Raw genomic sequence first — 27,236 nt, 5'->3', positions numbered from 1 at the left:
CGGTCTCTTTCAAAACCAATTTTTAAAATCGTCTTAATTAAATCGCTTTATTCGCTTTCGATAATTTATGTTGAACATTTATATTGCAAAAAAATGTAAGAAAAAACACAAGTATTTGTGTGTATGGTAATTTTTTTTTTTTTATTTCTCCGCTACCGCTCGCGTATTTTTCAAGCTAATACCGACGTCCCGAGTTTCGCTGTCGAATTTTCGAATTCGAGTTTGCACCTCGCGGCATGATCCGCGTGAGACCGAGCCGGGAATGACAGTGCCGAGGCCGAAGCCGGCTGACGCCAGCTCAACGCAGGTAACAACGCAAGTAACCGACCATACGATCAATACGACCGGCGTACGCTACAATCGCTACACGATAAACCACAATCCCACGCGAGAGAAACGCCGCGCGCCGTGGGAATAAAGCTCGGAACCTACACTCTCGCGTGGGGATGGCCCGCCAATTTCGACCTGTCCACGGGGTGTGAAAATTACGCGGAGCAAATCGACACGGTCATGTTTCATATATGTTGGTCATTGCAATGGAAAAACTGACAAGTCAACTTATGTTACCGAAAAGAAAAAAACCTAGCGCAAAGCCACGGATTAAAAATTTGGCGATTCAAGGCTTCAGATGAGACGCAGGGCAATCGGCGCGGCCGATAGGTGATCTTCGCTGTCCCGCGCGCCCGGCCTGGTGACGAGCACGTGGTGCGTGCTCACATCCCGCATGCGAGCACCGCACTACTCGGGCAATATGCCGGCGCAAGAGTTCACACGACGCGCCACGTTCTCCCTACGTTGAACAGAGTTTCGCGCGGGTTGTCTCGCCGAGCCCCTCCTAGTGCCAGGCGAGCACGTGGAGTAAAGAAGTGCCTTCTTGGCTAGAACCTGCTTGCCACCGATGTTCCGTCATACCTTGACTTTCGCCCGTGAGGAATTTTTTCAACAGGAACGCATGTAGCCGTCTGCAATCCCACGACGCAACCGATGGAAGCGCTGGTGTCAACACAACGCTGGCACGCACGTACATACATACGTGCACGCGCGCGAGATTATGTACTGGGTGTCGTTGCGCTCGAAGATAAGATTGACACCCCGAGGAAAACGCACGAAAAACTGGCACCATTGGTTTCCGTGTATCAGTACGTGAATATTATATTGTACAAGTAAATTTTATGCTTGTACTTAGCTCACTTTACGGTGGACACGACCTGTAATTTCATTACGTGCACTGTAATAAATTTAATTACCAGCACCTGTATGGATTTAAATAAGTATGTTACACATGTTTATGGTAAAGTAATGTAATAGAGAATATATAACAATTTTTATAACAAAAATTAATTAATACAAGAGACAGAATATGAGCAATTGTTATCACTTACCAATATTCATAATTAAAGCGAGAGCTTGATTCTTTTAATGTAAAATTTTTTATTTAAACGTCTTGTAATTCCTTATTTGTATTTTATTTGTCCGTTCTCTTGCGCTCCTCAATTTCCGTCGCTGTCGCTCGCCAATGTGAATAGAACGTCACCGTTTCATCCAGGGTGTCGCGCGAGTCACCCAGTATGTGCACGTACACATTCCTCCTCTGCATCGCCGATCCCCACTTCACCGAGCGGCGATTTTAATTTTAGGGGAAAACGTAATAATGTTCGATCCGTTTGGGGAGCCGTTCCCGTGGTAAGAGAGTGCGTAATGCGCGTACACCATACGGCTGGATGCATTACAGTATCCGTGCAACACTGCAGATTCTCGACTGACTCATCAACGTTAACGCGCGTCGTCCTCGGCAGCGGGCGGCGGGGCGGCGGGGGAATTGCAGCGTTATTAATGCCGATTTTGGGGAAAAACGGTGTCACTGTCCCCGCGAATGATGGTCCCTGAAGCGATCTCGTGCCGTGCTTGGAGTCGCAGGCCAGCCCTAGGTCGCTGTGGCGATCGCGTTTGGACCGCGCGTGGGTATCCGGCGCGGCCGGGCGCGCCGCACGTCCGCCACGCCGGGGCCCGGCTTTAGCCCTGCCAAAATTCCGTCCATGCCGGAGTCAATGAACCAATAAGCGGTGGAAAGAGACCGTCGTGGACCAATGGGGTATGACTGCGCGACGTTGCTTAGAGGCCCGTGCGCTCTTCCTCAAAATTGTGTCTTTCCGATCCACGGCAAACAAGAGCAGCGAGAAGCTGTGCTGCGCACCGCACGTGGCACGTCGTGTCTACCGTAGCCGGTGAAACTCTTGAACACTTCTGTATTCCTACTTATCGCTCGGTTAAATTGTTGATTATGTCCATTCTGCCCGTTGACTACAGATTACCCGCGCAGGCCGCGTGTAAATTAGCGCGTGCCGAGACAAGGCCAGGTCAACCAAGAGGCTCGAAGACGCCGGGCGATCATTCTTCGCTTATAGCATACTTAATTCTTGATCGGACGCCCCGCCATCTCGCCGGTCTTCTGAAGGAGTGGTTCGTTTTGATATTACGACACTACGGTGACGCACAGCGTAAGATAATAATCACATAACCAGGAATCATACGGCGAGGTCAGCTCGTTTCCACCGAAAGGAATTTCTATATAAAAAGAGCCTATGATTATTGATTCCTGAAACCAAGAATTGTACATTAATTTCTAAGTTAATCATTATGATAATAAATAATTATACGCAAGATACAAAATATACGTTTGTATTTATGACTACGATTAGTAATTTATTACCACATCCTTTAATATTCGTTCCTCCAGCCGCTGCGTCTCACCGGAAATTATTTTGGACGAAAGTGAGTACCATAGGTAATACAAGAGCGCGCTCACGGTTCATACTTCTTTACCGCGCATGTTGCTCTGGTGCGGGAACCGAACTAATGTGACAACCCGCGCAAATGACGCTCAACCGTACTAGAGAGCAGAGAAGACGTCGTTCATATTATCCTGGTGGCGCACGGCCTACGTGCGGGATGTGAGCACGCACCGCGGTTCATTGCGGTCAAAGAACACGTAGGCGCGTGTTGGATGCGTTCGCCAGGAAGGTGGTCTTCATTCGGGACGAGGACCATGGTCCATATCTACGATTACAGAACACTTTGTCTCAATATTTACTCCAGTCATTAGACTAGCCAATCGCGAATGCTTCTCAAAAGAATGGAATCACTGCGATTGGCTGGTATAATAATTAAGATAGTTCTTAAAGCTAATTAAGAACGCCGTGTAGACGTAGCGTGGTAACAAAATATTTCCATCGAGATTTGTAGCGTTTAACCATTGACTTGCTGTTCAACATGATTAATAATAATAATTAGTAATTAATGTATAACAAATAAAAATACTATTTTAACAATATACATAGAAAATGATAAGAGCAATGTTTCTCGACTGGTTTAAACTAACATTGAAACGAAAAAAAATTTGTGCTAAATATATTTCCATACCTGGGATAATTTTCAATATAATTTTGATTATGTTACTTCCATACGTTTTCCCTTGTTAATTTATCTGCCAAGGTTTCTACGTACAATACAATAATAATTACCTTTTATTAATTGCAATTTGCATTGCAATAAAAATAATAATCGTTAGCGAGCATGCAAAAGGCTCGCTTGACTTCCAATGCATTGGCGATCTCTCCTGGCCGCAAGGAGTGTTAATTGGGCGTGGTCCGTGGTAGCATCTTTTGAATGAAACCTGTATCAGGATACTAGACGGCCTCGGAGCACACTTCCGTTCTCCTTTTTTCCTTCTCCCCCGCTATTATTATCATTGCCATTATATCGGTGGCGTGCTTCGTTCACGCTCCTCGCCCCGTTTCATAAGCGCTCAATAACGATCCCCTTTAACCCGAAACGGGCAGGAATGGCGAGCCCCCGACGAAAACAACATCAACAGGATCTCATCTGCCCGCAGGAGTCTGGGATCCCTCCGCGAAGAGAGCTTCCGCAAGGAGTATGCGTTCCTCTGCTCCGCGCGTATCTCGCGCTTTGAAATTTCATCTTGTTCTCATCTCAAAGACCCGTCGACAAATACCGCAAGCCTCAGATAACAATTCTTGCACCACAGGAATAATAAGCGTCCTAGTGCAAAAAGAATGAAACGGAGCTAAATGTATTTCATTCAAATTTCCGCGTACGCGTGAATCCGTCCGGTGTTACCTCGACTACAGGAACCGTTTGATCTTACCAATACCTTCGTTGCGCTTGATGCCGAGTGCTTTTGCGTCGTACATTTGTGTCTCTCGAGACGGCCAGCGAGGCAGAAACAGCCTTCCGAAAATGAGTTAATCCTGATGCCTACGTCTGTTATCGAAACGTCGACAAGTGCCGTTGTAGTGGCACCACGGGCAATTCTTTGTCCGGCCGTTGGAATCCACGGCGCCGCTCAGAGATGGCGCGAGCATGCAGTTTAACGGAGCTTGCACCAGTGCAACGGAAATAGCGGAACGTGTCGCGACGTACCGTAATCAAGCTCCTCGACTCGGATGTGTTTTTGATAGGTGTGAACCACGGCGCCGCGTGCCGACGCAACCCATTGGACCTTCGAAGGAGACGCTACCATTGCGTCGCGTTAATCGCACACGCCGCGACGCGAGGTCGCGGCCACGGCGCGGTGCACCGTCCGCCGACGAGGGAGGAAAGAGGAAAAAAAAAAATGGCAGCGGTGGGATTCGAACCCACGCCTCCGAAGAGACTGGTGCCTTAAACCAGCGCCTTAGACCGCTCGGCCACGCTACCGTCAACGAGATCGATCCGCTCGTCGGCTGTTCATGAGCAAAAACACGCCGGGGGTGGAAAGGGAAACCGAAACGCGTCGCGTCCTTGATCTCGTTCGACGAGAGGCGGAACGGGCGGAACGAGGACTATGAATAATTAGAGAAACAATGCCCGCTCGCGAGGGGACGCGTTTTGATACCCACTGGGAAGATGGCAGCAGCGACAGGATCGAGAACATTTTTTACGGACGCACGAGGATCTAATCTAACGAAAGGACGCGGCCGCGAAATGATCGATGCCGAAGTCGGACGACGTGGGATTCTGATTGATCAGGTCGATGTCGCGCCCGCGGTAATTCTCTCCTCCGGCGTAACGTATTTCCGATGGACCGCGCTTAGATCCGGAATGAAGTGGTGAGTAAGTGGTCCATATATAGAAACGCCCCCACGCATACCACCAACACTTACGTTCACCTGTCATGCATATATACGCAGCGCGATCGCGGTGGAGCACACTTTTTGTGCACGAGCTTGGATCTGCCGCAGCACGCACGGCGCGGAAAGTAATTTCTCGACGAGGATCTGACGAGAGGGAATTCGAATTACGCAGGAAGTTTCGTCATGCCTGGACGCCCACTCTGGCAGGTAAGCGACGGCATCGTTTCACATTATTCTTTGAAACTGAATCGTAATGAACGTCCACCGCCACTTACGCGGTTTTTCTCTATAGCGCGTTCGGGATCATTTTTTATTACGAATTCTCGTCATTCTATTAATATTACGTCTCGTCGTTATTTTATTTTATTACGGGAAGCGCACATTTTATGTTTCATTTATTTAAAGTTTATTTGATTTTGAAATGTATAAGTAAAAGAGCGCCTTAACCTAAAAATCTGTTTTTACGAATTGTTAAATGATCTACATTTAATTAAAATGCGTCGTAAGCGGCGTGTGACGTACAATACCTACCTGTGTAATATACTTGGATGATTCACGGTAATTTTGTAGGTAGAATTATGATTTACGTGAAATCGATTAATTTCACGTTGAGTTGTTACAAGATTTTTGCGCGTCGCTTTTATATCGCGTGGGATTTTTAAGTTTCCTGGAAAGAAAAAAAAGAGCATAAGTATTTCATATCCAAATAACGTAAGTGCGTAAAAATAATGATAAAGCTGAGAGAAAATTACAGAGAAATATTTATTAGGAAAACTTGAGAACGTTGCTTAATTCTTTTTTATTTTTTTAAATATAAATTCTGCTTGTTTAAAATTGTTGCGAGTGTTAAAAGCGTCGGACACAATTAGTTTCGTCTCATTTTATCTCGCGATAAAAGTCTCGCAAAGTCACCCCGCTGCGCGAATAAAACTCCACGATATACCGTTCCAACGTATGTATTTTTAACAGTCTCTGGAAATTTTGAAACGGCAAAGACTTTTCTATTTCAAAGCACTGACTCACGGGCGCGTCAATCCGCGAGACTTTCGCCATACGCATCGAGGCGCACTTAATTCAAAATTCGCTTTTATGAATCATCCGCCGAAATTTATCGTGGCGCACCACCTTCAAACGTGCGAATAATTTTCAACTTTGACGTCGATACGAAGAAATTAACCCCGATATCAAATTCTACCGTAGACAAATCTTCACGCGACGCTTCGCAGTGGTCAGCGCACTACATAAAATCGCTGCCATTAATTATCTATATAATTAAACATTTAATTGACTAATTAATTTACGCCGGTGGTACGAGCAAGAGTTTACGAAGTCGGCGTTAATACCGTGATACACGTGGGAATTCTTTTTTCGAGGCGGGTCGAGCGCGCCTTTGAGATTAAAGTGATATTCCGTGACCCGAGTCCAGCAGCGGTCGCCGCGTGTGCCACGGCGGTCTAGAAATAACCCGGGAAGCGCTCGGGTTTTGCCAAGGAAAGCAAAAGTTACCGGAATTAAATTTTGCCACGCCAGAAAATGCCACGGGTTGACGCGTTCTCATTAGCCTCCGCAAAATAAAAAAAAAAAAATCGAGAAAAGCGTGTCACGGATGACGTGGTAGGAGGTTTCCGATTTATTTACAAACACTGGCTGGGGTATCTTGGTACTCGCGTGGGTGCGAAGATAAGCACGGTAAAAGAGATGGACCGCGGCCAGAAAATCCCTCGCTCGACGTCTCTCGTTCCGCGAGTACTTCTTTCTCGCAATCGATATTTTTGGCATGAAATAGAAAATCTGCACGAGAAGCGCGAAAGATGCAATAGAAAGGAAAGAGGCTTTCGAATCGAATATTTAATTGAATAAATAAAATAGGAATAATAATTGCGAGTCTTTTCAACGGAGGAGTTTTTTCTAATCAAAGGTCGATTTTTCGCGATTATCTCGTCATAGAATTACTGGAATCGCTGGGCGAAAGGGGTGTCAAAAATATTGCACGCGGCTGGCTTACTCCCAAATTGTAATGTACTTCTAAAACAGTTTCCCCGCTACATTTGTTCGTCTTAATTGCCCGCGCTATTAACATAAATTTCAGAAATTTATTCTTGGCTCGCGCGGTTGTCTGACATTTCTTTTTCTTTTATTTTTTTATTTTTTTAGAACAATTATACAGTCAACGCGACGAGTTTTATTTGTATTTATTTATTAATTAATATTGCATACATATATCAATTCAAATAATGATACAACTTCGTGGTTTCGTGTGTTAATTTAATGTACGTCGAAGAAAAAGAAAGTGCAGCATATTTATAAAGCTTAATTTACAACAGAAATTTATTTGTCATTTAAAGTCGTTCAGTGTAAAATATGGAGGTAAAATTGGTTGTTATATCGTGGATCTTAAAATATTTTTTTATCTTCTAAATTTAAAAGCTCCTTAGATATTTTGCTTTTTAATATGTATAAAACGTTATAATGTTGTGTTACGCGTGTGTGTCATGTTTAGACTTAATTATACATATATATAAATATATGAATAGTACAGTATATTTCAATTTTTAATATAAAAGTCAGGTGTAATCGTGTATAAAAGTTATTTGTGTGAAGGAAGGATTTTTTTTTTTTAAATATAAAGCTCGTCTTCGCGATATAAAAGAAAAAAATATGATTACATTTACATGCGAACTACAGCTGCTGTAAAATATAAAAAATATATTCTCCCGTGATTAAATAAAGGGTTAATAATCTATACCGCTACATTATTAATATTTGACGTAGAAAGAAAAAAATAAAATAAGTACAAATAATAAATTAATCGTTAAATATCAATGTCTCAAGTCGAAATAAAAAAAAAAAAAAAAAAGAAGAAGAAAGTATGACTCAAATTAAGAATACATATTATGGTGATGCATATCTAAGAGGCAGTAAAAGGAAAGCAAGAGATGGCTTTTATTAAATGGAAAATTGAAATTAATTTACTCGATCTCATTTATGACAAGTCAATTATGATAGTCGGCGACGAAAGTAGACAGATGTTATCTCTGATTATCTTTGCAAAATTTAGAGATTTTTAGAAATACCTCAAAAGCTAAGTTTTTATTCTTTAGCACATACCCTTAATACGCGCGGTTAAAAGAAATGCGATTTATTGCAACGTTGTTTTTTTTTTCTTTTTTTTTTCTTGCATCATACTTCGTGTTCGATAGTCTAATCAGTCAGCGTAAACTTATATGACAGACGTGTGTTAACTCTTTTCTATAAAAGAAAAGAAAATTTACATATGCCGAGTATTGCCAAAGCCACCGTGGCCAGCCTGGCTAGCGCCCTTATTGTATCCCATTTGAAGGTTCAGGTGACCCTCGCTGGCACGAAGCTGGTCCTCGGAAAAGGTTCTTTTGTTCTCATCTGCCATCTTAGGCCCTAAGCTAGGACCGGTCCATTCATGCTTCTGCGTCTGTTACGAAAAAGCATTTATCTCAAATAAAATTATCCAGATATTTAGTAATTCAATATGCAAGCTTGAAAATTCGTTATCATTAGAAAAATTCCTGGCTTATTGCACGGAATAATAGATATCCACTTGTGACTCTCTATTACGACGAGTCTACTCACAATTCTGCCCAAGGCGTATAAGCAGAGAGTGACTTGAGGGATGTTGCGTCTCTCGAAGAGATCCGCAGTTTGGAAGATTTCCTCCTGCGGTACACCATAGGCTTTGATGGCTGCCTGGAATCTGTCGTTAACGGCAACGTATACGAAGTCGCGTTATAAAAATTATCGTAATATGAAAATTCGAACGTAGGAGAACGGCTAGCTTACCTCTGGATGTTTTCCATAAGCTGGAAATTCGTGCCCTTGGTTTGAATCTTTTTTACCGAGCCGGGGGCGAGTTTGTTGATCAAATTGCATAGGATTACGCCATCCCGTAGGATATCCTCGTAGTTCCCTGGCGGTAGCTTCTCGCCCAGCACGGCTTCGATCCAGGCGAGGACCTCGGTCTCTTGTTCCTTATTGCGACCCTGAAAAATAAAATTCTAATGAAGTCGCGAATGAAATTCCAATTTCCCTGGCTTTCTCTCGCGGGCGATTATTTATAACATCTTTTGTCGCATCATCGTAGTTCGCAGTAGAATGCATTGCCTCCCCCGCGCGCGCGCGAATGTCGCTAGCATTTTCTGGACGTCTTAAAAATGGCCGTATCAGAAATAGATTGCGGTGAGTGGCGGTGTAGGATTACCCGCGTAAAGTCCAACATCGAAAATAAAATACGAGCGGGCGGTATCTTGGCTTTTACGAAAACTGGCAAAGAGGCATTGAGCTGTCGAACATCTGTTCCGTGGGCTCGCGCGGACCTGAGTCTATCTAAGAAATGCAATCGCGATTCAAGCGCACCGATTCCGCTCTCGATACTAAAGAAACATTACTCCATATTACATCTCGTTGAATAACAGGGCGTTAAATTTCGGGAGACGATTTACGGCGATACGGCTGTTTGCGTAAGCCGGCAATTAGTCGCGCCTCAATCGGACGCATAAATTTCGCAACAATTACGCGGCGAATGTCTCGCGAGAAACGGATAACAGGCATTTTAACGGGTTACGGAATTTCGTGACGTGCGAGACGATTTACGAGCCACGCAGCTGCCCGGTGCGAATCTGGCTTCCTTCGTTCCGTGTCGATAAATCAGTATTTATAGCGAAATTGAGTGGCGGAATCTCGAATAAGCGCGGATTTGAAGACCCGCGATAAACGTCGCGTCGCGATAACCGCCCCGCGGCCCACGCGATATTTTCGGAAGAAGCGACCCACGGGGCGTTTGTTTTGCCATCGATATACAATGGAATTGTGCAATTTTGCAGCAGCACCGCGAACAAACACCGCGCAGCTGTGCGTGCTGCGGGCGTCTGCATCTCGGCCCGTGAATTCAGCCAAGATACGCATCACCGAAATATAATGACGACGACTCTAATTCGTCCTAATTGGCCGCGTGGTTCGCATGATGCATTGCGAAATTCGCTCACGATTACGCGACAAAGACACGTATTATTGCTTACGCTGATGTATATTGCGACAACGTCGAATGACAATTTCTTTTTCTGTTTCTTTTTTTTTTATTAATTTTTAATAAATTTAAATAATTAATTTAAAGTTTAAAATTTAATTTGAATGAATTAAAAATAATGTAAAGCGGTTTTTGGGTTGTTTCAACGGAGATTATATTTTTGTAAAATCCTCAAAGACGTCCTCGAACTCGCCGTCGGTCGGAATCTTCGACCCCTTATCTCCGAAGTGTCAGATTCAGCGGCGGCAACGTGTTTCTCGTCCCGTCCACTCGCGGGATGATATTTTAAGATCCATTTTCAAGGGGAGCGGCTTCCGTTCGCGGTCCCTCCGTTTCCGAGGACGTTTCGCGGAGCACGACGGCCGTTCACTAAATTCGAGATGAAATTGCACGGACGCGCATAAACGACCCGTGGGCCTTTTCCAACAGACTGGCTCCGTTGACAGATCGAGTCACGCACCTGTGCGGAATTGCGTCGTTTTGATGTAGGAGGGACAATTACCGTGCTTCCTCGGAAGCAGATTATCATGCGCGGGCCACACCCAAACCCACCGAAACTCATCGTCGAGTACCGACATTCTCGAAAGCCGTTTTTACGCGGAGAAATTTTTTTTTTTTTATTAAGAATTATTATGACGCCGCAAGAGTTGTGGACCATCTTGCAATTATAAGTTTAAACGTTATGGCAGGCAATGGCTAGCAATTAAATTTTGTATCTTCTGTCTGTAATTTAATATTTATATCTATAATTTAATCTTATAATTTTATGGTGGTCCACCAGCTACTGTGGCGTCATAATTCTCAGCGTACAGTTTTCTCCGTGTAGCTTTACCGTTGCTTAGGGGCAACATCGAAAACTCCACGTTGCATAACGTTATTTGTGTTAGGATATAAATACGCCGGATGTGGAGGAGAAAGACATACATCAAAGACGAGCCACTGACGTAAAACAGTGTATCAGAGTGATGGATCGAATCGCGGTTATAAATACCGCGGTGGTTCTACGTTATGGTCCTAAATGATCGGCGATCTCGAGCCGCCAAGTTAAACAATAAAAATCGCACGCCTGCAGGCTGCATTCACTTTACGACAGCCGAGAAATAAATACGTCCTAGATCGTCTCTTTGATCGACGCCGTTACAGACAACGCTGATAATTAATCATTTAATTAACAAATGTTTCTTACAAACGTAGGAAAAGACACGAGAAAACCCCTCACATCTCCGTCGAATCGCGCACTAATCGTTTTTTTTTTTTTTTTTTTATCTATTTTATTTATGCAAAGTAAACGGGCGTAGATTAAAACGCGCGAAAGCTTGGCACTGAGAACACGTTAATCGAATCGCGATCAATTGCGGCACCGGAGTGCGGGATGAACCAGCGTTTCACGTGTTCTGAGGGAGACGTACCGGCATTTTTGTGGCTGCGCTGACGTTCCCCGGCGGCTTTTCCGGATTTCAAACTTCGATGATGTCGAGCGGAAACTAAATCGGACGCCGCGCGTCGCGACGGCTATATGGCGTCATCCCCTCCGACGGTGTTTAAGTGCCTTTGGCCGGGTGCCACGGTTTTCGTCCGGGTATTCCCACACCCCCGCTCGTAACCAGATCTTGACACCGCGGCCCTAAATACAGGACGCGACCCTAAATTTAATTACGGTCCGCGGAAAAAGAAAGAAAAAAAAAAAAGCGGCGTTAACGTGTCGCGGACGAGCCGTGTTTTTCTTTTTTTCGTTTACACGGGGAAAGTTGTACGCTGAGAGTCGCCGTGGTGTCGCAATAGTTTATGAACCACCGTAGAATTATATACGAGCTTAAACGCAGACAATTTTATTATCCGACAGGACGGAGTTTTCTTACTGACAGCTGCGTGGCGTCTGATCGTTTCCTATTTTTAGTACGCATATATGGTTTTAGTGTGCACACGTTCTACGAATGTCTAATTTTAAATATGCAATTTTGGCCTTTCAGATTTAATTGATAAACAGTTTAGAATGCATAAAAGCTTGGTTTAACGATTCGCAAATTCGTGTTATAGTCTCGTGTGCGATTTAAATCGCACATTACATACGAGGCTCGTCCTCGCGCAGAAACTGAGGCAGCAGAAAGTATTCTCGAAGAAATTAAAAAAAAAATTTACATTTATATTAATTTAATAATTTAATAAAAAAAAGAAATAAAAAAATTATAAAATGTTCAAAATGGCAACTTAAATCCGCGTATTGCAAAACGTCGCGTCCGGTTTCTGGTGAGTTCATCGCGGAATAGAATATTTCCGCGAAGCAGAAAAATGCAAGTGAGTGCGATTCCGTTATACGCGCGTTCGACATACGTGGACGTTCGCCAGACGGAAAACGCCGATACGTAAACGCTGTAATTTCTGGACTCCGGCCACTTCGAAGGGTGATGCCACCGCCGAGTTTAGAGAGGAAAGAGATTTCGTCAATCGTCGCCGTTTCCAAGTTTATCGTTTAACGTGACGGGTCCGCGCAGACGTTTGAGGACCGACTTGCAACAAATGGCACGTCGTTGATAATTTTCTTCGAGACAAATAATCCGTTTCGCGAGACGTTTCGAACGTTTCTAGGCATTGGCACGATAACAAACATACAAAACATAAAACAATACACAATAATACATAATATATCATTAAAACTAAATTAGAAAAAAAAATTGACTTAAGTATTTTAATTCTATATAAGTTCATTAAAAACTCAGTTATAATTTTATTACAGCGTTACCCAAAGAGCTTTTATTTTCGTTTAATATTCTTAACAATTCCCTAAAAGATTTTAATAAATTTGCGTAAAACGTTAGAAGTCGTACGATGATAGATCGACCGAGAAACCGAAGTAAAGGAGCGGCAGCGCGAATTTAAAGACATTAAAGTCGAGACGCGACCGACAGCGCGCACGCGTTCTCGGTGAGCTACGAGCGCACGATACTTGCCGTTCTACAATCCTGGTCGAATATATTTTCTTGCAAATACCCGACTGGTCCAGCGTTTAAATTATTGGTTTAACAATGGTAAAATTTGTACTCGAATAATGAACGGGCAGAACCGGAGGAGATGGTCTCGCGCAAGTTTGCTCGTCGCGGCTTTTTTTGTTTTAGCGGCTGCCACTACGTGGCGTTCGAACACTCAACTTACTCGGTGTTAAAATCACTTCTCCGGTACTATGAATACGCGGTCGCTGGCATGTTTCGTTAGCTTTGCGCAGTGGCGATATCGTAACCAATGAAGTTCTACTGAGGTGCGATTATTGCTAGTTGAAAACTTTTACCAATACCCCGCCATGACGATGTGAAATACCATCGGCTACGGCAATTTTTGAAAGTTTCTGCGGAAACTGATAATTTAATTAAAACATAAAATATATATCTCTTAAATTATTTTATTTTATATATCCTAATTTTTTTGTAATAAATTAAAGTGTAATATTTTAACTTTGACGGCTCTTCACGTCTTCTTTGCGTTTAACTTTAACTTTGCTCTAGTATTATTTGTCGGCTTTATAAATCCTATTAATAATTTGTCTAAGATATTTTATATCTTGTCTCACTGCTATTAAATTGAAAATATCATTTTTAATAATAACTACGAAGTCGTCTTCCTATCATAAATAATTATTTTCTACATTATTCAATATTTATCACAAGTAATTTTATTAATTTTATTAATCTTGACAGCTACTTAAATAAGTCACTTCAAATTAAATTTTATTCTAGGTTGCTGGCAAGCGCGAGGCGAGCCAAGAGGCTGAAGCCCAGCAGTGGGTGGAGACCGTAATCGGTCGAAGATTTCCACAAGGTAGACTTCTAAGACATTGCAATTAACATAATAATCACCAACATCTACTTAGATAAAAAGTTATGGGACTTCCAGCCATTCATTTTTCATGTTACAAAAAATAATTAGTAATTGTTTAGGGTCATTACGAAAAATAACAGTAATTGCAATGAAACAACTTTGCGAATCTCTCCTACGCGAAAATTGAATAAAGCTACTCGTACGTAAAGGCCAAGATTTAATGGTTCTACGTGCATATATAAACTCCTGTTCCGCATAGGTGACGCGAATCCGAAAGCGCTTCGACGTTTTCACCCCCGTCGTGGGGACAAGGGAAGGGCTCGGCCGAGAGGGTGGCACCGCGGGACGTTATCTAACTCGAATCGCATAATTGCTGGATACAAATGTCAGGTCGCGTGACGTCGCAAAGGTTAAGCTTCGTCGAGGTCAGTTCCCCCGTATAGCACACCCAACCTCCGGTCGAGGATGCAACTCGTGCAACCGTGGCGGCGAGTATACGCCACGTGGAGCGATATTGATCTCGAGTATCCGACGTGTACAGCTGGCGCGGGATTGAACGTCTCTCGGATATCCATTGTCGTAGGTGCGCTCGCCGAAGCCTCGAAAGCCAGCGGAACTTCGACGCATTTTAATAAATTAATTGTATAAATATTCTTAATGGAACTTTGTACGTTAAATTTAATCGCGTTTTAATGACATTTTATTCGAGAAAAAAAAATTCTCACCTTTAATCAGCGATCGCGATAAAATTTTTTCTTATCTCGTGCGGGATTTATTAATGAATATATGAGACATGTTCGCGAGTCGTAGCGCGCTTCGTGAATTATTCGGAAAACAAGCACGTGTCGAAAGCACGTCGGGAATTTTTTACGAGATTACTGAACTCACGGTCGAGAACCCACCGGGGGTAGTTTCATCCTCTTGCCGCGTAATACTTGCCTGGCAAAACGCGCGCTTTGTTACGTCATTGCGAGCCACCCTATCGAGCATGCCTCAGCAGGCAACCCTCGATTCGACATACATCCCTGTTGCGACAAACACGCCAGGCGTCGACGCAATCGACATTACTTCACGTACGTTTGCGCGACCTCGTTTACTCGTATCACTCGTATCACTTCTCACCTGCGGCTGTTTGAACGAGGGCTGCTCCCTCGACGAGAATCAAAATAGCATAAAACTGTCTTACGACTGTGATACAACCACATTCTTTGCTTTGCTTATTTTATTAAATAAAAAAAACAACGACTTAAAATAAAGTCTTTTATCAATTAAAAAAATACGTGAGAAAAAGATTATACTCTGAATACGTGAGAATAAAGATTATAAAGAAAGATATTAATAAGTAATTGATTACGATATCTGCTACTTTGCCCTTTGATTAAAATTAAGTGTCACCAAGAAACTATTGAATAATAAAATTATTAATACTACAAAATTTCCAAAGTATAAAACGCAAATTATTTCCTCAGTAAAAAATAAGAAAAACGATTTAAAAAATAAATTAATCAATAAAAAAATTTTTCCGCGAAGAGTTCGGGAAATATTATTGACGGAGTTCGATGAATGTGTCGCGTCGCTTTCCGAGTCATTCCGAAAGCTCGCCGCGAGCTTTTGGCGACCGTCCACAGCGGTTGTCGTTCCCGTCGCGTTCGCCAAGGATTTTCGAGCGGATGAAGGGCCGCGAGATACGTTGATAACGCTGATTACGCCGAGTGTTTAGATTTAACGAGCTTCCACCCATGACTGTCATCCTGGTTGCGTCGAGGATGCGATGGAAGTGGCCAAACGACGAAACCACCCCCACTCGGGAACATGATTAATCCCCACTAGGTACCTCCGGATACCTACGTTTATCTAAGTGGGGGTTTCTTCCACCCGCAAGAAAGCTCTCTTGGGCGAGTGGAAGCCTGGTGTCCGCGAATCTCAAACGTACCTGCCAGAAGCGCGCCCCGGGTGCGAGAAAAAAAGAAAGAAAGGAGGCCGAGCTCTGTTTTCAGTGGCGACATCCGTCGCGACTTTCCGACAGAAAAAAAAAAAAAAAAATAAAATAAATCTCATAAAATTCGCACGTCTAAGAAAAAAAAATTAAGAGATGAGTCTTTGATGTCACGAGTTCCACATTCCTCGCCCGAAGGTAGAGTACGCAAGACGTAAGGCAGATAGCGAGTTTCAAACGTGAGCCAAGCGAGAGAACAAATTAGAATCGCGGAAAAGGGGTGGCGATATGTAGATTTTTACACGTCTTCTTAAAATGGAATTATTTTGTTAAATGATAATTACAAAAATAATTGTCAAAATATTTAAATCCGTAACGCATCTAGAGAAAAGGCGCTATTTCGTCTCTTTTCTGCTGCTCTGGTGCTTTGAGAACGCGTGCCCGGTATTCACCTTCCAGCCCCGTCTTTGGCAGAACATGTCCCGGGGGGTGGCCCGGGATCACAATGGGCGGTATACACGTTACGTAGTCCCGCGTTCGAGCTCTGCGCTAGGCTGCGACCCGGGTAGTTGAAGCTTTTGATGTTATTGACTCGTTTAAAATTGAACTTAAATGCCGCGATAGCGCACTCCTCCCGTCGCGTTTCTATCGCCACCAGACAGCCGGCGGTCTCGGTGCACGTGCAGCGGGAATTCGATAGAAATTTCAAGGCGCACCCACGGGACTTCCAAATACGGATGGTAGCCTGCTCTCGGAAGCTCGCGAGGCATGCCTGGCACGATCTTTGTCTGACGGGCGCTCGATCGCGAAATATCATATTAACGACTCACCGCGACTCGTCTTGAATATTAACCGACGTTTGTTTCGGAGAGAATCCAGAGAAACTCGAAAGGTTCGGTTTAGTGGGACACACATGGACTGTTTCACCGACGAAACAATAATTCAGAAGCGTTTTATGCTTGTATCCGATAACAAATTATTAATTAGAAAAATGTTACTTTAATTAAAAAAAAAAAAATTTAATAACTAAAGAATAAAAATTAATTAAATGTAAATGTTAACGAAAAAAAAAAACGGCTAAAAAAAAAATATATCTTTTGCCTCGTTAATAATTATAGAAAGCTCACGTGCTTTTCGGTTAGCGTCAAGCATCCCCGCGCGATACGCACTTGGAGTATATTCAACGTGTTCCTGCCGTTTCCGATACCGTTGTCGGCCTTTCTTATCAGCCTTACGTCACCGTTCTCGAACATCAAGCCGACGATGCGTATTGATTTACCGTCATCTGTACATCATGTTACGTCGTAGGGACGCCGGTATATCAGGACTGCATACGACACTCCGGATGATCGTACCTTGCGCTACTAGTTTATGTGTCACCTCTCCTTCCTTCGTCCCTCCCCTCCCGCTGCGTAATTATCATCCGCAGCCGTGGAGTGCACATCGTCAGCATTCACAACTGCGATCGCGTTAACACCGACGAGTCTTCTTCTCCGAGAGTCCGAGACGCGTGATCCCGCTTCCCAATTCGAATTCGGTTCAGCCAGGCGGTCCGGAAGCCCGCGGTCTATTTCTTGCCCCGGGAAAGACGCAACGCGGCCATCGATATACGCTCGCGAAATCAAATTACGTGGATGTCAAAGGGCACGTTTTCCAAATTTGACTCACTCGCAATCGCGCGCCGAGACGATTGCATCGCGCGCGGAGTTTCAGCCCTAGTCTCTTTTTTTTACTGCACGTAATTATCTCGCGATTTACGTCGATGTGGACACCGCTTAACACCGGCGACGCTTTCCGAAACGGAAGAAACGTCAGTCATCCGTCCGTCACGGTGGCGCGAGTCGCTCGGGTGCATCAGGGCATCAGCAGACGTTTGAGGGATTTATAGGGTGTCCCGTCGTCGGTCCGCGGGTCGATCCGCTGAATTACGACCCTCGCGAACCGCGTCGCGCCCACCCTCTAACCCTCCTTCCCTCCCTCTCAATCTCTGGACCTAAATGACCCAAATCATTCTCCGGGCCGCGATCATCGAGCATCATCAACCCCATCGCTCTTGTCATGTAACGCGGCGTGACGTCACGGAAGCTCGCGTTTACTAGGGGAGCAACGGCGAGCAGTAGATGAATTTATGGGGGTGGACGCGTCGCTTCGCGCGCTGGACCCTCGGGGGGGAAACGAAGGGAGGGTTGGACGTAAGAAGGAGGACTCCTTCGGCGCGAAAAGAAATCGCCGGGCGACGGGGAGGGCCCCGGGGGTAGCGGCCGATCACTCGACGACGGGCCGCGAGTGTCAGTTGTCCGTCAAGAGATCGTCAATGACGTCATTCCGAGACGAGCCTACCAGGATTACAGCCCCGAGCTAGATTTACGAGCGTCGCGCGATCAACAGGTGTCCCCTCGCCGCGAGTTATGGGTGATGCTGGCGCACGCGCTCCCCGAGATAAGGAGGGCAGGGATAGGGGTGTCCGAGGGACACATCTGCATGGATTCTTTTACGTGTCGCGTGATCTCGTACCGTATGAAACTAAGAGCTCGTAGATGTAGCTAGAAGAAAAGAGAACCGAATGTCTCACCCCTTTTTGTTCACTCTTATCTGCTTTGTAAGTCCATCTGATAATTTTCTCGCCGCTGCAAGTTAAATGTTTTAATTGTATTTCATTCGGAACAGCAACTTTTTAAGAACCATTGATGCGCGTTGTTTTTTCTGTATTATTATTTTTTTTTTAATTTTTGTTTTTATGACGAAATGATTTGAGAGCAGAGATTTTGGGCGATTTATCTTGCTGGCACGAATTCTCGCGTCGGAATTTATTATCGCCGGGAAGGAAAGCGGCGGGAACCTCGGATTCTGCGTAGAACGCGGTGGCGAAGTTCCCGCGAGACCTGTTGCCGTGTCGGCGGTCGTAAATTCAAGCGCAGGATGTTGTCCTGGTGAAAACCGTGCCTGTGACGTCTTTATGACATGAACCTGACGTTTAATCAATACCACGGTGACGCAAGCGCGCTCCGTCGCGCCTCTGTCCCTCCGACGAGTTCTCCTTGCGAGATAAATTATCAAATCTGTTTATAACGAGTCGCACGAAGCATCGCGAATTCATAGACAAAACCGCGCAATGAATCGAAAAGGATAATTATTGCACAAATAAAAGTCTAATTGATTACAGACGAGAAACAAATTAAGCCAGATTCCCGCGAGCGTTAATCCGTATCATTATCAATATAATTAAATACAAGTTTTAAAATATATTAATTAAAATAATTGCAATAACGAAAGCTTTCGATTACCGGAGGGATTCCTTTAATCGACCGACAGGATCAACATTCCGGTGGTCATCGCTGTCTCAACTCCGCGAAAACGACGGCCGCTCATTAACATTATTCGCGACTCGGGTTTCTCTAGCGCGAGATCTCTCCGTATGTTCAAGCACCCCCGACGTCTTGCGGTCCGCGGATTTATCACCAGCCACTCGAAAGAATTACGAGCGCCGGTGGGAGGATGCCGGAGGGCGGCGGCATCGATTTCACGTCAAGTTCTCCCAACATGACGACCGTGACGTGTCAACGTAGTAGGATAGCATCACTCGTGGGAACGGTCCCGATTCGTCGATACATATTTGTTGCGTTCGCGGATTTTTTTCCCCCTCCCCCTTTATCCTCACCCCCTCGCGGAAGGCTGCGGGCAGAGAAGACGCGCGGCGTCTGAAAACGATCAGGCCAGCATCACGCCGCGGACCGTCCGCGGCGGTGAAAAAACGAGCGAAGACGACCGCCGATGGACCGCGAAGGCGGGCGCCTATCGATTTTCTGTCATCTTCTCGGGTTTACGACATCTCACCGCGTTTCGACACTACCAGGAACCTATCAGCATGTCACGCTTGTTTATCTCCCCGGTCGGCGGAGGACGTGCCGGCCCGCGCGCACCCGTCGCATATTTGTTTGCCGAAGAGCGGAGCGTCGGATACCGCCGGATGCTGCCTGGATATCGTGGAAAAGCGTCGGCGCCGTACAGCGTGAAATTCGCCCCGCGGAGAGATAAAAGTCCGGCCCGATTGTAATGTCGCCGCGCAACTTTCCTGTGTCTTCGGGATTTGAAATCGATCGAAAAGGATTCGGAAAGATTTTTAGAAGATCCTTAAAAAATCACGAGCATAAGAGCAAGACGAAAAAAAAAAGAAAAAAGATACCTCTAGTGCTAATTGCGGTAATTTACTTCGTAATGTTATTGTAGGTAAAAAATGTACTTCGAATTGATAAAGTTCTCTTAATATTCGTGGAAGATAATACGTGTATTATAAACGTGACGATAAAATTTATCTGTAAGCGACATTTGAAAACTACAGTTTTCACAGAATGCCTCTCTCGCGTGGTCGACGAAGGCTGACATCCCTGGGGATAAGGTTCTCGAGGAACGTAGGACTCTCGTGACGGGAGGTTCGGAGGGAGGCGGAAGTGCGAGCGTGTCGGAAGCCTGTAATACATTCCTGATACCAACCGAACCGTCTGCGCTACACAAAACGAGCAACAGGTCTCACCCCTTCTCTGCGATCAATTCTCTTTTTTCGAAAAAAAAAAGCCGCGTGCTAATTAAATCACAACTGCGGTCAGGCGTTTCGAGCGAAGAAGAGAAAAATGTGCGACGCGTCTTCGGGAACTGCGGAGCCGTAGGTCGAAACTTTGACGGTCAAAAACTGCTTTCGCGGATAATTTCGAACGCGGCGCGACGATAATTAGAGAGCTTCCGATCGGGATTTCAACGGGCCATCCGGAACCAATCGCCTGTCGATGGCTCGTCAATCGAGAATTCAAGTATACGACCAGCCGCGTACTAGGCGAACAGATTTCAGGGTAGGCGTATTAACGCGATCCTCGCCAGCCGAAAACCACGTGACGCCTCGTCCTTGCAGGATCAGGCTAGTAGTCTTTTAGACAGCTGGCACTTGTCCTTCCGCCCGAAAATCCTCTAACTTTCTTAATTAGCGAGAGAGAGCTTTTGTCAGGTTGCACCGACAACCCTTTTGCTTGTTATCATTATTTTTTCTTTATTGTAAAGATTTTTTCTCAATATGCATTTCTGCAAAAATTTGTTTTTAATATCATCGCACTGTGAAATCTCAAATGTGAAGCTGTGCGGTTTCATACTATATCATTTTTTTATTTTTAGATGCAGTTTTAATTTTTATTTAATGGAAAAAAAATTTCTTTTTACATTTTCCGAAAAGAATTAAAGGAATATGTTTCAAATTTAAAATTAAATTTAAAATTGCAGAAAACATAATCAAGATAAAAACATAGACGAGTAAGTACGTTAATCCTCTCGCGTAGAAGAAAAAGAAAAGAATTTACACTGTGACAGTTTGACGCATTCAGAAGCTCAAAGCACAAACGCATGCAGCTCTCTTATCACTCTTAAACTGCATACATCGACTTAACAAACATTTCATTCTCGTTTTCCTTTTTCTCTCTCTCATTTTTTCTACTACAATATTTTTTTAAAATCCTACAACAAATGAGAAGCTGGAAAATTATCTGCGAATACTCTTATCATCAAATCTCATCCGAATAGCAGCGATAAGCGACGATATATACAACGAATATATTAAACGTAACCCAGAATCTCGTAGCAGTCCACATCAACAGTTGCTTGTTCTCGGTCCACTCAACTCAATGACCTAATCTCGCTAACTGGCGCAAATTAGACGACCGCCAATAATTAAACGACGTCCCGCGGATTAATTTCCCAGATCGTCTTCGCACCCGCGGTTATTGGGAAACCGTTCGAGGGGCGGCCAAGGGGGTTATGCCAACTGTTGCTTCGGGGATGCTGCGCGTCGATACAATTTGCCGCGACGGGGGAGGCCGGCGCGGCGTCGCGCGCCGATAGATTGGATACATCGATACACCAGTTGTATCGCTGACGCGCGGGGGGTGGTGGGCGGGCGGGGGTGGTAGGCAGCGACAAAAAAACGCAATGACAGCGGCGGGCACGCACAGCTCCTGCGACGGGCTGCGGCCCTAAGAGTCCGAGAAGCGCCGTGTCTTTCGTACGGCGACGAGCCGCGTTGCGCCGAGATGTTCGGCCGCGCCGGAGGGCCGCCGACGGGGAAGACACCGACGGCGAGACGCGGCCGGCGAAGGCGCCGGCGAGCGCGCGCGGCCCGCAAGACGCGGCCGGCCTTTCCTGATTCTTCGCGCTACGTGACAAAAAATGCCATGCCCCCTTGGCTCGCCTCTTGGCATAATGGGGCGCCATAAGCGCGCGCTGGTTGCACGGGCGGCCGCGGTTATTATTTCGCGGTGAATCGCGCGTTCGATCCCGCCGGACCCGGTCCGACTGGGCGGGCCGCGAGGTGGAAGGGACGATGAAATCGCCACTCAGCGCGCGGACGCGCCGCGCGAAAAAATGGCCAGTGGCGGGGAAAGCACGTGGCGGACGTTGATGAATCTACACGCGGAAGTCAAAGCTCGTTTCACCCATCGCGCAAGCCCTCGGACCCTCTCTTTCCCCCCTTTCTCTCCATGTCGCTTTTGCGCCCTCCGCGGTTCCCGGGTGGACGAGGGGAAGGGTACGTCGCTTCTGCAGCCCTGATGCGGCCGTGGTCATCAACATTCTTTTCGCCATCGGGCGAAATTGCTCTCCTTTTCTCTCGGGGACTTTCCCCGTACAAATGAGGCTGATGAGCGCGGCTGTTCTCCGTGATGAACAAAGAGCACTGAGACATTTTTTTAATAATATCTCTAGTGGAGATTTTATCTTGCGATCTCGAGAGGAATATATCTCGCGCTGCGTGTGACGGAAATTAATCGGCGGGATATTTATTATCTTTCGTATCTTGCGGCACGATTAAATGTGGAGAGATTCGCATTGCTCGTGATATGTTTCTTTTTAGTCGCAAAACGTAATGATGCTAACACGAGAAATGTGCTTTTTACAGGCGTAAGCTACGAGGACGCTCTGAGGGATGGAGTTTTGCTCTGCATGCTGATGAATAAATTGCAACCCGGTTTGATCTCGAAGATCAACACGTCCGGTGGCGACTACAAGATGATGGACAATCTTAATCAGTCAGTATCACGTTTCTTATTTTTCCCCCAATTTTTTACCGATTAAAAGATTGTTTTTTCATAAGTGGAGACTATAAAATAAATTATTAAATTAATTATTTAATTCGCTCGCGCTTTTAGTTATCGAGTCAATTAAGTATTGCCGATACCTGTCGACCTCGAACAATTGTAATTTTTTTTTCTTTAATTTCTTATTTTTAATATCCGTGACCACTCGAGCGAAATGATTTTCTTACGAAGAAGCGTTTCGCTTCTCCGGAGGCGCGCCTTCTTGTACGTTTCTGATCGCCTAGTTCGCCGTCGACTTTACGCAATCGACAGTGTTTTGCGTCAATTCCTCGACTGCGGGGTATCGACAACGCCGATCAACGACCGTCGTCGTCGAGTCGAGAGATTGTTGACCCTCGTGCGACTCGCCCTGAGATTCGAGAGTCGCGCGGTAATCGCGGTGTCCGCGTGCGCCACTGATTGAGCGCGAAACGACGCGGGTAACGCGTACCTACTTGCGTGTTTTACTCGCCTGCCAGCCGAGAACCGACAAAGTCTGAGGTCGGGACCATCTATACATTGGAGCGCGATGAAAGTGAAACCGACAGATATATGCAACCGCGGCGCAGCCGCCGCGAGCGTTTGCGAGCGTTCGCGCCGCGTTTCGCGCCCTTACGCTCTTCTTCGGCACAACTTCGATACGTCCTACCACTTCTGTGCATAAAAATTGACATAATAATTACGAGATCGATTAATTGAACGGCTATCAGCTTGCAATTAGCCGCCGGGAGAACCTTTCATGGCTGTTAGCGTCGCATTTTTCTTTTATAGGTTTTAGGGCTTACGAGAAATATTCTATTCTTCCCCTGGGAATGTTCCTACACTCAGATACTTTTCGTGACTACTTAGGGTTCCGCGACAATGACCGAACCGGCAATATATCCGACCCGAAAATAGAGTATCCCGGCGTCGAATGCCTGTAACGCATTGCTACAATCCTGATAAAGTATTTGCCCGCGAAGAGGTGATTTTAGGACGGCGCAAAAAGAAGTGCGCCCTCGGGTGGGCTCGTAAAACTGCCCTCTGCGATCCCCTGCTTCCCTCCCTTCCTTTTATGCGCTCGGGGTAATCCGCCCCCTGTGTATAAACGGGATCGAGCCCTTAGATCGGAAGCGGAGAGCGCGTTTTCCCCGCGGCACCCAGTTCTCTCTTCCACCCCGGCGGTCTCAAGAAAGGGATGCGCCCCTCGCGCTTCCGGAGAACGTCACGTCGTACGCGTGTCCCGCGTTGTCTCGCGGTGCCCGGCGTGCGCATGTCGGCGCTTACCCGTGGCGCGCTTTGAATGTTTAAGAGCGCGTCCCCGAGGTAGTGGGGCGAACGATGCGCAGCGCGGCCACTCCGCGTTACTCCCTTTCTACGCGAGTAGCATGATCCCGATGAAGGTGGACGTGCCGCGTCTTCGCGAAATGTTAAGATCGTCACGGACGGTGCACGCGCGACTCCGCGCGATTCCGCGGACCCCCTCATACGACTCTGATAACCGGGCCGCCCGTGAGCACTGACCTGCCTCGCGCTACCGAGCTGACCGGTGCAACAGGTCCGCGCTTGATCGATACCGGCGAGGGAATCTTCGTTATTCGGAAGGCTACGCGTGTGCTCGGTGCCGGAAACGCATCCGGGATAGCAGGCTGCAGCGCTTCCGGCAAATTTATTTCACGACCCCGCGACCCCTTTCCGACCCGAAATTCAGCGTCCGGAAAGCATAGAAACGTTTCAGCCCTCCCGCGATCGGATGGATCACTTTCATAGATCGTTTCACGGATGTAAAGTTCAAAGACTGGATTTATCTTAAGTCTGATTCTCAGCGGGAGAAATTAAGTGTTAATGACGATTAAATTATACAAATTAATAATTCATCTCGCGAGCGTTATGAGCTGAGCCGCGATTAATGGGATCTCGTCGTCGTCCTCGAGGAACAATTCTATTGCCCTGTTAAACGGGCACACGCGAGGCCGCCACTTCTTGTCGCGCGCCCGGCCGCCGTCGCGCGAGCTCGTTAATTACCGCGCAGCGGTAATTAGCGGCCGAACAATGGAAGCGCGTCACTAACCCAAGGCGATGCTCAGGCAAACAGCCGTATAAAGGAGTTGAACGTAACGGCGCCCGGTCTTTTGTTTCTTCGCCGCCTTTGTCGTCCCTTCGACTTGCCGGTTGCATTCGAGGCGCTCCCGTGATTCTTCATCGCGGGAATTTTTTTTTTCGACGTACCTCTCGTTCTTTCAAAATGTTCCGCTTATTAAATTTGAGATCGAATGATTACCATGTTCGAGATCATGCAAATATTTTTTTTCCCTTCTTTCTTTTTTATCGAATTTATGTAATATACGCCTGTAATTTGTTCTATTAACAAAAAGGTGTGTTCGGTTTCTTTTTTCAGATTTCAGAAGGCCTGCGTAAAGTATGGAGTGCCCGACGTGGATCTCTTTCAGGCAGTCGACCTGATCGAGCGGAAAAATATCGCTCAAGTGACGAATACCATTTTCGCAATTGGCCGAACGGTAATTAATTAATCACGACCTCCGTTTGATATTTTTATGTCGAATTATTAAAAAGAGTTTCTGGATAAATATAATTTTTTAGAATCTTAAAAAGCATATCCTAACATTTAAATAACTTATACGAATTTAAAATGTTTAATAATGTAATTAAAAAGGAAAATATAACTTTTTGATCTTAATTTGTAGACTTACAAACACCCGGAGTGGCGTGGCCCTTGGCTGGGTCCAAAGCCAGCGGACGAGAACAAAAGATCTTTCACGGAGGAACAGCTAAGAGCCGGCGAAGGACTCATCGGCCTGCAAGCCGGCACCAATAAAGGAGCCACTCAGGCTGGACAAAACTTCGGCGCAACGAGAAAAATACTTCTTGGAAAATAATTCGCAAAGCCTACGCCTATTTTTTATTATCGCCATTAGAATATTCTGCGATGTGAAAGAGTTATTAGAAACGATTAACATTCAGTGTTTTAAAAAGTAACGAATGAATCGAATTTTGTAATGCTCGTAATTACGAGAATATCGTCGAGGAAATCGAGGAAAAAAGTCTTGGGGAATATTGATCCCCCTATGCGTTCAATTCTAATAAGTATCTAGCGAGATGTATTTCGTGTTCGACTAATTAATAAATTCAAAGATCAAGAATTAATTTTGAAGTAATGCTTTGTTATTCCAAGTCGTGAACTGTCCCTCTTTCTCCCGTCGCAAATTCCTAGAGAGCGAGTCTTGTCGCTATTGCTAGTTTCCTGGCAGCTCGCTCGGCTTCCGACAATCGTCTTTGGCCGCGTGTTCCGTGTCGGTACACGCGCGCACGCACGTGCGCGCTCCCGGCGTACGTAATCGCGTACGCGAACACGTGCGTGCGTACGCGAACACCGCCGCCCGCGGCCACGTACGTGACACCCGACGACGAGTGGGCGTGACGTGTACGTACATGCGTTACACGCATTCCTTGAACGGTTTCTACACGCGACGCCGCCGTGGATCAGGCGAGCATCCTAAGACGAAACTCACCGATCCGAAATCATGCCGCTCCGTTTTTTTTTACTCTCTCCGTTCCCCTTTTCCTCCTCCCCCTTTTCCAACACGTGCACTCTGTCGTTCCGCGTATGCAGCGAGAGTATACACCTATGTAAGTGACACTCTCATCGGGTTCATATCTACTATTTAAAAAACACATGGCTAAAAGTGATACTACAAAATCCCGAAGGCGCAACGAGATCTAATATTCGTAAGCGAGAAATAAATTTTTATCACGACCCTCAGGAAAAACCCTCAGAAAATAGCTCAAGGAAGAATGTAACGCGACTGGAAACTGCGGCGCTTCGAGATCGTCTCCTTTCTCTCTCTTTTAAGTTTGAGATTCGTTATCATCTCCTCCCCGGCGGCTCGCGAATCTAATCTCGCCCGCGGCCCTCCGCCGCGCGCAATGACGTGGTCGCGGAGACGCGGCGTGGTCACGGAAAGATGTGCATCGATCGAAGCAGGCCAGTTCTCGGGGACCCCCCGGCACAGGGTGACATCACGCCAAGAAGGCGACGCCGTGCGTTGCAGATTCCGCGATCGCGGCTCGCTACCTCTCGCCGTTTCCTATGTTCCTTTTGAAAGGGGAGCGCTGCGGAGTGGCCGCTCCGCGCATCACTGCGCCCCACTATCCTACCACGCACTCGCACTCGCAAGCCGCGCGCGTACAAACGC

At 45.8% G+C, this 27,236-nt stretch overlaps 2 protein-coding genes and 2 non-coding genes across 4 annotated transcripts; 2 read left to right on the top strand and 2 right to left on the bottom strand.

Moving 5' to 3' along the window:
• Nucleotides 1-4,634: 4,634 nt before the first annotated feature.
• Trnal-aag (transfer RNA leucine (anticodon AAG)) lies at nucleotides 4,635-4,716 on the bottom strand. The gene has a single exon. It is a non-coding gene; the product is annotated as a tRNA-Leu (tRNA).
• A 473-nt stretch (nucleotides 4,717-5,189) lies between these two features.
• Nucleotides 5,190-26,187, top strand: LOC139109128 (muscle-specific protein 20). The gene is made up of 5 exons (XM_070667955.1): nucleotides 5,190-5,339; nucleotides 13,917-13,998; nucleotides 22,866-22,995; nucleotides 25,421-25,541; nucleotides 25,728-26,187. The coding sequence occupies exons 1-5, from the start codon at nucleotides 5,316-5,318 to the stop codon at nucleotides 25,917-25,919; spliced, it is 549 nt and encodes a 182-aa protein (XP_070524056.1). The 5' UTR covers nucleotides 5,190-5,315; the 3' UTR covers nucleotides 25,920-26,187.
• LOC139109129 (muscle-specific protein 20) lies at nucleotides 7,397-11,739 on the bottom strand. Its single transcript, XM_070667956.1, has 4 exons — nucleotides 11,598-11,739; nucleotides 8,946-9,145; nucleotides 8,739-8,859; nucleotides 7,397-8,580 (listed from the first exon to the last, which is right to left on the bottom strand). Exons 1-4 carry the CDS (start codon nucleotides 11,601-11,603, stop codon nucleotides 8,401-8,403), a joined length of 507 nt encoding a protein of 168 aa, XP_070524057.1. The 5' UTR covers nucleotides 11,604-11,739; the 3' UTR covers nucleotides 7,397-8,400.
• Nucleotides 13,397-13,537, top strand: LOC139109201 (U4 spliceosomal RNA). Its single transcript, XR_011546803.1, has one exon. It is a non-coding gene; the product is annotated as a U4 spliceosomal RNA (small nuclear RNA).
• Nucleotides 26,188-27,236: the final 1,049 nt, after the last annotated feature.

Source organism: Cardiocondyla obscurior, linkage group LG16 (genome assembly GCF_019399895.1).
Source record: "Cardiocondyla obscurior isolate alpha-2009 linkage group LG16, Cobs3.1, whole genome shotgun sequence".
NCBI lineage: Eukaryota > Metazoa > Arthropoda > Insecta > Hymenoptera > Formicidae > Cardiocondyla > Cardiocondyla obscurior.
This window is presented reverse-complemented; position numbering and strand designations above follow the sequence as displayed.